Source organism: Leucoraja erinacea, chromosome 28, assembly GCF_028641065.1.
Source record: "Leucoraja erinacea ecotype New England chromosome 28, Leri_hhj_1, whole genome shotgun sequence".
In the NCBI taxonomy this organism is placed as follows: domain Eukaryota; kingdom Metazoa; phylum Chordata; class Chondrichthyes; order Rajiformes; family Rajidae; genus Leucoraja; species Leucoraja erinaceus.
Window position 1 is genome coordinate 25,710,783 of NC_073404.1, and position 12,793 is coordinate 25,723,575.

The following is a 12,793-nucleotide window of genomic DNA, read 5'->3' on the forward strand; positions in this document are numbered from 1 at the left end:
GTAGGGAGTGGTGGAGGGGGTCGGGGGAAACTTTTTCCAATCTCTTACCTTGCCGGATATACGATTGTTTTCCAGATCGTATCTCCGGTGGCTCTTGCTCGAGACTGACTTTGAGCCCCACCGCGGAGCCGTGGACTTACCATCGGAGCCTGCGATCACTGCTGGGATCGACGCTTGCGGATTTCAACATCGAGGAGCTCGATAGAGACTGACGCTCCAAGCCGCGTTCGGCCCCGACCCGGGGTTAACCCCCCCCCCCCCCCGATACGGGAGCTTGATCGCCCCGACGTAGAGGGTTCGACCGACGACTGCGGGAGCCAAGATCCTCCCGTCAACGGAAGATTCGAGTGCCCCGACCATGGGAGAACAAAGGAGGGAAGGAGATTGAATTTATTTTGCCTTCCATCACAGTGAGGAATGTGGAGGAGTCACTGTGGTGGATGTTAAAAATGTATTTGTGCAAATCCCACACCCAACGAACTGTGGTTAAATATATTTACTTTTATCCCTGCAAGTAAATATACTGCATGGACCTGATAACAGTTGGAGACCGCGAGACCTCCATTTTGCAGATGGTTCACACTAATGAAAAATAAGCATCACCTCAGCATCCAGTGGCTCCATCGAATTGGCTGGGCCCTCTGCAGGTGAGTGTAACCAGGGAAAAGGATGTCAATCTCCCTGAAAAACAAGGGGCACGCGGTTATTACCATGGAAGAGAAGGTATTCCAACAAGGTTGGACAAGATCTCCAGGCCTTTGTTCCACAGCAGAGCAGGCAGCGACCAGGACATCTCTACATGTCAGGTACTGAGGACCTGCACCCAGCACTGACCTGTCGGCCTTTGCCAGCTTTCACAAACATTCACAACCATTGAAATAGATTTCAATGATTTGCTTTTCTTATAAATTACCACATTTAATTAATTTAATATAGACAAAAACTAAATCTTTAACTGCAGACAGAAGTTCAGTTTAGTTTACTGTCACGTGTACCGAGGTACAGTGAAAAGCTTTTTGTTGCGTGCTAACCAGTCAGCGAAAAGACAATATACGATTACAGTTAAGCCATTTACAGTGTATGATAAGGGGGATAACGTTTAGTGCAAAGTAAAGCCAGTAAGGTCCGATTAAAGATATTCCGAGGGTCACCAATGAGGTTGGTAGTAGTCCAGGACTGCTCTCTAGTTGTGGTAGGGTGATTCAGTTGCCTGATAAAGTGCTGGAATAACTCAGCGGATCAGCGGGCAGCATCTCTGGAGAACGTGGATAGGCGACGTTTTGGGTCAGTCTGACGTCCGGTGCCGACCTGTACACATGCAAGGCATTTGACAAGATTCCGCATGGTAGGCTGCTCTGGAAAGCTGGATCACGTGGGATCCAGGGAGAGCTAGCAGAATGGATGGAAAATTGGCTTCACAGAAGGAGGAAAATTGTTGATCGTATTGGAGGCCTGTGACTAGTGGTGTGTCTCAAGGGTTCGGTGCTGGACCCATTGCTGTTTGACATCCATAACAATTATTTGAAAGAAACATAGAAAATAGGTGCAGGAGTAGGCCATTCGGCCCTTCATGCCAGCACCACCATTCATTATGATCAAGGCTGATCATCCAAAATCAGTACCCCATTCCTGCTTTTTTCCCCCATATCCCTTGATTCCTTTAGCCCGAAGAGCTACATCTAACTCTCTCTTGATGAGAATGTACACGGCATGATTAGTAAGTTTGCAGATGACACTAAAGTGGGTGATATTGTTGATAGCGAAGATGGTTGTCAAAAATTGCAGCAGGATCTTGATCAGTTGGGCCGGGGGCTGAGGAATGGTTGATGGAATTTAATACAGAGAAATGTGAAGTGTTGCCTTTTGGGACGTCTAACCAGGGCAGGACCTTCACAGTGAATGGCAGGGCTCCAGGGAGTGTTGTAGAGCAGAGGGATCTAGGAATGCAGGTACACAATTCCTTGAAAGTGGCATCACAGGTGGATCGGGTGGTTAAGAAGACTTTTGGCACATTGACCTCGATCAGTCATTAGTATAGAAGTTGGGAGGTCATGTTACAGTGGTACAGGATATTGAGAAGGCCACATTTGGAGTATTATGTTCAGTTTTGATCACCCTGATATTGGAAAGATGTTGTTAAGCTGGAATGGGTGCAGAGAAGGTTAATGAGGATGATGCCAGCAGTTGAGGGCCTGAGCTATAGCGAGAGGTTTAGCAGGCTCGGACCTTATTCCTTGGAGCACAGAAGGATGAGGGGTGATCTCATAGAGATGTATAAGATCTGGGGAGGATTAGATAGGGTAAATGCACAGAGGCTTTTATCCAGAACAGGGGAATTCAAGAACCAGAGGACGTAGGTTCAAGGTGAGGGGAGAAAGATTTAAGACCCAATTCACGACCCTTTTTACTCGTGGACATTTTTCATCATGTTGAAAAAACTCCCCGACCTACTTGATGCCACGAGTACCTACGACTAGCATCACGACCTACCTACGACCTCGAGACAACCATGCTGTGAGTACGAGTCAAGGGCAAACTCGGCAGAGGTCGTGAATTAGGTCGTGAAAGTGGGGACAGGCCCTTTAATAGGAATATGACGGGCAGCTTTTTATTTTTACACAAAGAGCGATCGATACATGGAACGGGCTGCCAGAGGAGGTAGTTGAGGCAGGAACTATCACAACATTTAAGAAACTTTGGAGGGGTACATGGATAGGAGAGGTTTGCAGGAAAACGCAAGCAGATGGGATTAGTGTAGATGGGGCAAGTTGGTCAGTGTGGGCAAGTTGGGTCAAAGGACCCATGTAGGACTCCATGAGTCTAGTGAATAAAAAATGTAGGACAAATACTTACACAGCAGCCCTCTCCACCATTGTTTTAATCAACCGGTTCATGTGCCCCGACAGAACAGAAATCTCGTCTCGTAGCCATATTCTCATGTCAGTCGCCACCTACAAAATGGTTCATCACAGATAGTTATGTACAGTTCAGGATTAGGTTTATTATTGTCACATGTACTAAGTTACAGTGAAACGCCTTGTTTTGCACGCTGTCCAAAGCAAATCAGATAATACCACAAAAAATACATTCAATCCAAACTCAAGTACAATAGGTAAAGCGAAGGGAAAGATACAGAGTGCTGAATAGTTCTTAGCAATAGACAACAGACTATAGGTGCACGAGTGGGCCATTTGGCCCTTCAGCACCGCCATTCACTGTGATCATCCACAATCAGTACCCCGTTCCTGCCTTCCCCCCATGTCCCTTGACCCCGCTATCTTTAAGTGCTCTATCTAGCTCCATCATTAAAGCATCCAGAGAATTAGCCCCCACTGCTTTCTGATGCAGAGAATTCCACAGCTTCATAACTCTCTGGGTGAAAATGTTTTTCCTCATCTCTGTTCACAAATGGCCTCCCTCTTATTCTTAAACTGTGGCCCCTGGTTCTGGACTCTCCCAACATCGGGAACATGCAACGCATCAGTTTCAGAGGCAAAGTCCAATGTCCGCAATGAGATAGGAGCTTAATTAGGCCTTTTGGCCCTTCAAGTCTACTCCGCCATTCAATCATGCCTGATCTATCTCTCCCTCCAAACCCCATTCTCCTGCCTTCTCCCCATACCCTCTGATATCCATTCTAATCAAGAGTGTATCTATCTCTGCCATAAAATATCCATTGACTTGGCCTCCACAGCCTTCTGTGGCAAAGAATTCCTCAGGTTCACCACCCCCTGATTAAAGATAGGGGGGAAATTAGGTAGATAGGGGGGGAAGGGGGAAATTGGGACTGTACCCTAGTTTATCGCAGGGCCATTCAGAAGCTTGATAACAAAGTGGAAGAAGCTGTTCTTGAATCTGTTGCCGTGTGTTTTCAAGCTTCTGTATTTTCTGAACGATGGGAGTTGGGAGAAGAAGGAATGACCAGGGTGGGATTGTTAGCTTTCTCGAGGTATCGAAGTGCAGTTGGGGTCAATGGTGGGGAGTCTGGTCTGTGTGATGGACTGGGTTACACTGGGATTATTTTCAGAAAAATTACATGTGGTCATAGAGTGATACAGTGTGGAAACAGGGCCCTTCGACCCAACTTGCCCACACCGCCCAACATGTCCCAGCTAGACTAGTCCCACTTGCCTGCGCTTGATCCATATCCCTCCAAACCCGTCCTATCCATGTAATTGTCTAACTGTTTCTTAAACGTTGGGATAGTCCCAGCCTCAACTACCTCCTCCGGCAGCTTGTTCCATACACCCACCACCCTTTGTGTGAAATTGAATAAGTAAGGAGAAACCGTATTCACTACTAGGTTCTGTAGGGTATAAAAGTATCAGAAATGCACCAAAAGTTTAAGACTTCTGTACTGTCCGCTCAGTTCGCCTAGAACCACCTGATCTCCCGGTTGCTAAACACTTGAACTCCCCCTTCCATTCCCACACCGACCTTTCTGTCCTGGGCCTCCTCCACTGTCAGAGTGAGGCCCAGCGCAAATAAGAGGAACATAGAAATTAGGTGCAGGAGTAGGCCATTCGGCCCTTCGAGCCTGCACCGCCATTATATTCTGCTTCAGGGCCTTCTCTCCTTGATCCCCTTAGCCACAAGGGCCACATCTAACTCCCTCTTAAATATAGCCAATGAACTGGCCTCAACTACCCTCTGTGGCAGAGAGTTCCAGAGATTCACCACTCTCTGCGTGAAAAAAGTTCTCTCATCTCGGTTTTAAAGGATTTCCCCTTTATCCTTAAGCTTGCTTCAACAGCACCTCATATTTCGCTGGGCTTCTTACCCCCCCCCGTATTAACAATGACTTCCTAACTTCGTAACCCCCTCCCGTCCCCCCCCCCCCCCCCCCCCCGTCCCTCCCCCGTCCTGGTTCTCCGACTAGTTTGACCTTTGCCCCTGATTAAATTTTACTTTGTAGGCCTCGTTGTCACCTTCCCGTGGCTAACAATGACCTAGTCTACATTTTCCATGCACTTTGTCCCTTTTGATCTCTCGTTTTCACACCTTACCCTTCCATATCTCTCGTTTCCCTCTCCCCTGACTCTCAGTCTGAGGAAGGGTCTCGACCCGAAGCGTCACCCATTCCTTCTATCCAACGATGCTGCCTGCCCCGCTGAGTTACTCCAGCATTTTGTGTCTGACTTCTGATATATTGTCGTACCAGATGCTGGCATTAATTAAGAGTTAGTATCTTTATGTAAAAAAAAAAAAAATGGTTTTGGCAGCTCTACCTCTGTTTGTTACCCAAGGAAGCAACCTCACCAAAGACATTACCGGTGGTAGGGCTGAAGATGTCCTGGTTGGGTTGCTCCTGGGCCTGGCCAAGCTGGCGATCCACGAGTCAAGGCTCCAGGCTGCCTTGCCTCTTTTCCGGGGATACGTCATGCCCGGGTGGGGTTAGAAAGGGAATACGCCCTGTCCACGGGTACCCTGGGGGAGTTCCGGGACCGCTGGGCTCCGCAGGGTGTTGAATGTATCCTTAATAAGTTATTGTATCATTGTTGTACAGTAGTGTATTATGGATATATGTTTGTATTGTCTTGTGGTGGTGGGTTCTGGCTTGTTTTATTGTAGCCCAAATATAATTTTTAAATAATTGAATAAATTTTTTGATTAAAAAAAAAAAAAACTACCGGTGGATCAAATATCAAAGATAACCGGCAAAAATATAATCGCCCTGTGTGCTAGAAATTAGATTGAGTGGGACACAAGGATTTTACTTGCCTGATCATTTCTGCTGCGACCAGTATGTAGTTTTCCCGCAGTTTCTCCAATCAGTTCCTGAAATTAAAAAACTCATATTGCAAAAACATCTTTAATAGAAAAACCTCAGTAAATTACCATTTCTGTTGACTTAATAGTTAGATAATGTCTTTCATAGTTTGATAATGGATAGAGATCAGGTTATATACGGGTCGCTAACTATATTGCCACTCAGATACCACTGGTAGTAAAAAATAAATTCAAGCACACACTGATAAAAAGTATGATTATGTGATTACATTTCTAGCAAAGGTTTTGTCGAAAATCATTAAAGCTAAGTAAATGGCGTCAGATTCTCAAACATCATATTAATAATCATTCCGATAATTTCCATAACAAAATTAGAAATTAACCTTGCCTTAAATCATACACCTCACTTAGTTCTTTAGATATGTTAGCAGTACAGTTTCATTTATAAAGTATTCTCCAAGTTTGCGGATGATACAGAGCTGGGAGGCAGTGTGAGCTGCGAGGAGGATGCTATGAGGCTGCAGGGCGACCTGGATAGGTTAGATAAGTGACGGTCTTGGCATCATGTACGGCACGGACATTACGGGCTGAAGGGCCTGTTCATGTGCTGTTTAGTGTTCCATCTTTTCTCTTCTACGCTAACAACCAAAGGCTACTTTTCGAAAGAATTAATGATTGTTTTACTTGGTAACAGATTTGTTGATCTTTGGGGCAGCTCCTATCAGAATCAGCAGCTTGTTCGCGATACTGAAATGCTGACTATTTCACTTGCCCATACATTTTCCTGTGCAAATGCAAGCTTTGAAAAACAAATAACTTTAGAAAAAAATAACAGCCACTGGCAAAATGATTTCAGATACCAGTGAGACCAGATTACCCAGTTTATAAATTTTAAGCACGTTTCCAAACCTATATACTATATTATTATTATTATAAGACTATAATATTATTGCACTATATTTGTTATTTACTGAACTTTCAATTTTTCTCTCCCCCCGTTATGTCCTAAGTTTACATATTCTGTTGTGCTGCAGCAAGTAAGAATTTCATTGTCCCATCCAGGACATGACAATAAAACACTCTTGACGATAGTCCTGTGAATTTCTATTCATTGCAATTTTGATCTCCAAGCTTTGATAGATTTTCTCCCCCTGGGGTAGAAATGTCCAACACTAGCAGGCAGAGCTGCACAAAGAGAGGGAGAAGGTTTAGTGGAGAGATGTTGAGCAAGCTTTTTGTTTTAGACAGAGAGTGGTGGGGTTATAGAACGCATTGCCATGGGTGGTGGCGAAGGCAGGTACAATAGTGGCATTCAAGAGGCGTTTGGATAGGCACGTGGAAGTGCAAGAAATAGAGGGATTAGAATGACGTACAAACGGGTGAGATTGGTTTAACATGGCATCATGTTCGGCATGAAGGACCCGTCCCTGTGCTGTGCTGTTCTCCGTTCTGTGGTCATCTTACCTTCAGTCTCCGTTCATGAGATGTGTGAATGTCCTCGTCTCCGTCTTTGATCAGGAAAGTCCCTTTACTCCATTCTTCATGAATCTTAAAACAGTTTGAAATCAAAATCATCTTGCACTGAATTTCGCAACTTATGAAGTGTCATTTATACAAAAAAATATTCCCACTTGCACAGGTGGGAGATGTTGCTTTAGAGTAAGGTAGGTCAGGAATTTTTTTAAGAAAACCAAATACTGAACTTCTACTTCTGTAGCATCCAGGTTAAACAGATTCAGGCACAAAGGTCATAAGTGATAGGAGCAGAATTAGGCCATTCAGCCCATTAAGTCTACTCTGCCATTCAATCATGGCTGATCTATCTCTCCCTCTTAACCCCATTCTCCTGCCTTCTCCCCATAACCCTCTGACAATAACGAGGGTTTCTACCTGCAATCTCCCGAATACAGGATTTTGCTTCCTATTGAAATAAATGGGACCAACAAAACCTTACATTACTGAAAGAAAGAAAGCACAAATTCCACCTGAACTTCAGGATAAAATTGTTCTTTACAAGACACAACGAGCTGGTGTAACTCAGCGGATCAGGCAGGATGAATGGAGAAGATAGACAATATTTCTTCAAACTAATTGTAGTGGGGGGGGGGGGAGGAGATGTGGCAGTGGTGGGGCCAGGACAACGTACGGCAAAGGTTGGGTGGATATAGGTAAGGGAGGTCAGATTGGCAGGTGGTTGGATAAAGATCGGAGATAAAATGGCAAGAGGCTGGAAGATAAGGAAAGGTAAGACGTGAAATGTGAAGCCAGAGGAGAGGTGGGTTTGTGGGAGAAATAGGTGCACATCCTGGTGGAGCACAAGAAAAAAGATGATTAGAGTGGGGGAGTAGGGGTTTTGGGTAGTCTATCCATGTTCTCCACAGATACTGCCTGACCTGCTAAGTTACTCCAGCATTTGGTGTCTTTACAGTGGCTACATTTTAATACCATCACGTGTAGAAAGGAACTGCAGATGCCGGTTTACACCGAAGATAACCACAAACTGCCGGAGCAACTCAGCGGGACAGGCAGCATCTCTAGAGAGAAGGAATGGGTGATGTTTCAGGTCGAGACCCTTCTTCTGACTGAGAGTCGGAAGAGAGGGAGACAGAGATATGGAAGGGCAAGACGTGAAAGCGAGAGGTCAAAGGGGACAAAGTTCAATGAAAATGTAGAAAAGATCATTGTTAGCGGAGGGGAAGATGACATACCATCATTATGCCTTTAATTACACAACAGTCCAAATACAGCTGAAGTAAGCAATGTTTAGTCTGAGGGTAATTTATCTGTGGAACTCATTGCCACAGAGGGCTGTGGAGGCCCAGTCAGTGGACATTTTTAAGACAGAGGTAGACAAATTCTTGATTAGAACAGGTGTCAAGGGCTAAGGGGAGAAGGCAGGAAAATGGGATTAGGAGGCAGTGATCAGCCATGATTGAATGGCGGGGTAGCCCTGATGGGCCGAATGGCCTAATTCTACTCCTACAAACGTGCAATTGTAAACATCTTTACATTGATGGTCAATCCTGTTCATTGCAAAGTTTTTTCATTACCTTGTCCATTCCATTTAGAATTTGATCCATTTCTGACTTTGTTAGCAGCCCGGCCTTCTCCAAAGCTTTGGCATAAGCCTTGCTTCCTTGTATATCTGCAGCCCACATCCGTTGATCATACGAAATGGAAGCGTTGAACTTCTCCATTATGGGATCAATGGCTCCAACAAATCTTCCTCCCCATAGTTTATCACCCTGGAGATACAAAATCATTGGCACCTATTGCATGTTTGACTTGCAAAACATATAACATTTCCATGTGCAACTTATTACTTAATCGGTTCATGTAATTTACACAGTTTTGGTGGAAGCCACAATGCAAGTCAGTTAAGGCAACATATAGTGCATTAAACCTGGACACAAAAAGCTGGAGTAACTCATCGGGACAGGCAGCATCTCTGGAGAGACGGGATCAGTGACGTTTCGGGTCAAGACCCTTCTTGAGACTGCGAGTCAGGGGATAGGGAAATTAGAGATATGGACGGGCAAGGTGTGAAAATGGATAGATCAAAGCAGATGCTGTTCAATGAAACGTAGAATGGTTCATTGTTGGCCGAGGGGAAGTTTACAACGAGGTACACAAACAATAAAATTAATCAGGGGGACAGTGAAACTGGTCGGAGAACTAGGGTGGGGGAGGGACGGAGAGGGGGAAAGCAAGGGTTACTTGAAGTTAGAGAAGTCAATGTTCGTACTGCTGGGGTGTAAGCTGCCCAAGCAAAATATGGGGTGCTGCTCCTTCAATTTGCATTTGGCCTCACTCTGACAATGGAGGAGGCCCAGGACAGAAAGGTCAGTGTGGAAGTGAGGGTTTAAAGTGTTGAGCAACCGGGACACCAGGTAGTCCCGGACGGACTGAGCGAAGGTGTTCAGCGAAACGATCGGCGAGACTGCGCTTGGTCTCACCGATATACAGGAGTCCACACATGGAACAGAGGATAGATGAGGTTGGAGGAGGTGCAAGTGAACCTCTGCCTCACCTGAGAAGACTGTCGGGGTCCTCGGACGGGGTGGAGGGAGCAGGAAAAATTAAATTCCAACACTACTTTAAAAGATATCACTACACTTTCATATTAAAGTAATATTTTCCTTAATATGACTAAATGCCATTAAAGTGACATTTTCTTATGACTTGAAACCACCATTATTTTATGTTACAACATATTACAAGGAAGCTATAGAAGCACAAACAATTACAATGTTCAAAAGACAGATTCATACAGATACATGAATAGGAAAGGTTGAGGAATATGGGCTAGAACGCAGTCATAAGATCATAAGTGATAGCAGTAGAATTAGGCCATTCGGCCCATCAAGTCCACTCCGCCATTCAATCATGCCTGATCTATCTCTCCCTCCTAACCCCATTCTCCTGCCTTCTCCCCATAACCTCTGACACCCGTACTAATCAAGAATCTATCTATCTCTGCCTTAAGTATATCCACTGACTTTGCCTCCACAGCCTTCTCTGGCAAAGAATTCCACAGATTCACCACCCCTCGACTAAAGAAATTCCTCCTCATCTCCTTCCTAAAAGAACATCCTTAAATTCCTAAACTCTCCCACTAGTGGAAACAACCTCTCCATATTCACTCTGTCCATGCATTTCACTATTCTGTACGTTTCATTGAGGTCCCCCCTCATTCTTCTAAACTCCATCTAGTACAGGCCCAGTGCTATCAAACGCTCATCATATGTTAACCTACTTATCCCTGGGTCATTCATGTAGTCAGATGGGACTAGCTTGGTCAACATGGCCCAGTTGGATTGAAGGGCCTGTTTCCATGCTGTATGACTAGATTAATTCAAAAATAATTTGTTAGCTTTCGGGCACTTTGGAATGAACCATTTAATGAAAATGACATGAATCCGTCTTTTACAGAGACCGACCGCACCCTGGTCACACCCTCTCCTTCAGGCAGGAGATGCAGAAGTTTGAAAACGCACACCTCCAGTTTCAGGTGGAGTTTCTTCCCAGCTGTTATCAGGCAACTGAACCATTCTCTCACCAACAAGAGTGGACCTAACCACCCATCTACCTCATTGGAGACCTTTGAACTAACTTGAATCGGACTTTATTTTGCACTAAACGTTATACTTCATATCCTGCATCTGCACACTGTGGACAGCCTGATTGCAACAAAAAAAAAAGCTTTTCACTGTACCTCGGTACACCCGACCATAATAGCCTTGGTAACTCAAATTTCACTGTACTTTAATTGGTACACGTGACAATTAAATTGAATCTTGAATTGTGAAGTTTGTTAAAAAATAACATGCATTGCAACATATTGGAATACCCCGTTGCTCAATGCCATTACCGATGAACGATGGCTTAATGAAACAGTCACATCCTCGAACGCGGACGATATAGAACGAAAATGAATTATGCGTCCACTTTATATTTGTTTTACCCCAGGTCAAAAAGCAAAGAGCGTGGAGTGATTCTGGACAGTTGCTGAAGGTGAAACCTGTCATGGTCCCGGCAGGCGGTGGAGTTCTGGCATTAGCAGATGGTGCAAACATTCAGGGAAAAGGGAAATAGATGTCGAGTTAAAAAAAATACAGAATTGAAACCAGGCAATAGCATTTTCACTTGTGAAATACGGGCTTTCAACCAGTTTCAAAGCACATTGGTTCAGTTCTGAAGGTAATGTATCGTCCCCACCTGCTATAGACCAGAAGGTGATGTGTGTTCTGCCTTCCACCATTCATAGTCCCACCTGTGAAAGGCGAGAGCTTTCCGAGTGTCTGGGCAGATCTCAACAGGCGATGAGATAGGAAACACACACAAAGCAAGCAACGAGGGAGGGGGAGAAGTGGAATCACACGAGGAGGGAGTGTCTTTGCTCCACCTGTCCGGAATAAAAACTAAAACTGTGGCCCTTCTTAACATTGGAAAGTTTAGCGAAACTTTTTTACCTCGGGGTTGGCCATTTCCAGCGCTGAACTTCCAAGGTCTCTACAGATGTGGAAAGAAATCTCTCGGTGGGTGAAGGAATCCGCGACCTGCTTGAGGGACAAACAAGTGTGTCAGTACAACACACACACACACGAATGCGAGAAGGTTGTCGGCTGTGTTTAACACACAGAGCCAGCGCCAGGTCTACCTGCTGCTCCCGATCACTGCCCCAACTCGATCTATTTCAGTCTAGAAACGCCCAGTGGCAGGAACCGGAAAAAAATGACCATCAGCCGAGATTGCTGGGATTTGTAGTCCAACAATTCAATTGCTGATTTCAAAACCACAGTAATCTGGAATGTTTTTTTACTCCGACGACGCGAGTCCCTTTGCAAACCGGCTGGACCTGTTCTTTTGGACCCTGTACTTACTTGATGCTCCTCGCTGGCAGCAATAAAGAGGGCTGCAGGCAAGACTGGGCTAACAGTGTACATATGCAGGTACACAAAAATGCTGGAGAAACTCAGCGGGTGCAGCAGCATCTATGGAGCGAAGGAAATAGGTAACGTTTCGGGCCGAAACCCTTCCTCAGACTATTTCCTTCGCTCCATAGATGCTGCTGCACCCGCTGAGTTTCTCCAGCATTTTTGTGTACCTTCGATTTTCCAGCATCTGCAGTTCCTTCTTGAACACAGTGTACGTACACCCGCACATCAGGTGGGAATATGCAGCAGCACTGCCACAAACACACTTCTTCTGAGTTTTACTGGAGGCTCAAGGAACTGCAGATGCTTGGGAATGTAGAGACAAAGAACTGCAGATTGTGGTTTGTAAAAATATAGACTCAAAGTGTTGAAGTAACGCACAACATGTCAGTCGGCATACCTGAAGAACATTTATAGGATATGGATATTTTATGGACTTTATGGATAGGACAGGTTTGGAGGTAAAAGAATATGTGTAATGTAATTTATTATGTAAAAGAATATGTGTGTTATGATTGGACAGGTTTGGTTGTTTTGTTGGATTTGCACAAAAGTCCGCGAGGCCACTTTCATTTCACTGGACATCTCATGTAGATGTGACAAATAAACTTGATGACTTTATGGGC

The 12,793-nt window shown here is 44.9% G+C and overlaps 1 protein-coding gene across 3 annotated transcripts in view; it reads right to left on the bottom strand.

Annotated features, from left to right (window-relative positions):
- The window catches only part of LOC129710806 (argininosuccinate lyase-like), a 28,167-nt gene extending 15,962 nt beyond the window's left edge, over positions 1–12,205 (bottom strand). Inside the window, exons 1-7 of one of the 3 annotated variants that reach the window (XM_055658057.1) lie at positions 12,114–12,205; positions 11,703–11,789; positions 8,781–8,975; positions 7,195–7,278; positions 5,722–5,778; positions 2,854–2,951; positions 604–681 (exon numbers count right to left, since the gene is read on the bottom strand). In XM_055658057.1, the coding sequence (XP_055514032.1) occupies positions 604–681; positions 2,854–2,951; positions 5,722–5,778; positions 7,195–7,278; positions 8,781–8,975; positions 11,703–11,789; positions 12,114–12,176 (662 nt within the window). In that variant the 5' untranslated portion in view covers positions 12,177–12,205. Of the gene's footprint in view, positions 1–603; positions 682–2,853; positions 2,952–5,721; positions 5,779–7,194; positions 7,279–8,780; positions 8,976–11,702; positions 11,793–11,890; positions 11,951–12,113 lie in introns of those variants that run through there. The other 2 variants (XM_055658058.1, XM_055658059.1) reach the window with 2 other exon arrangements.
- Positions 12,206–12,793: the final 588 nt, after the last annotated feature.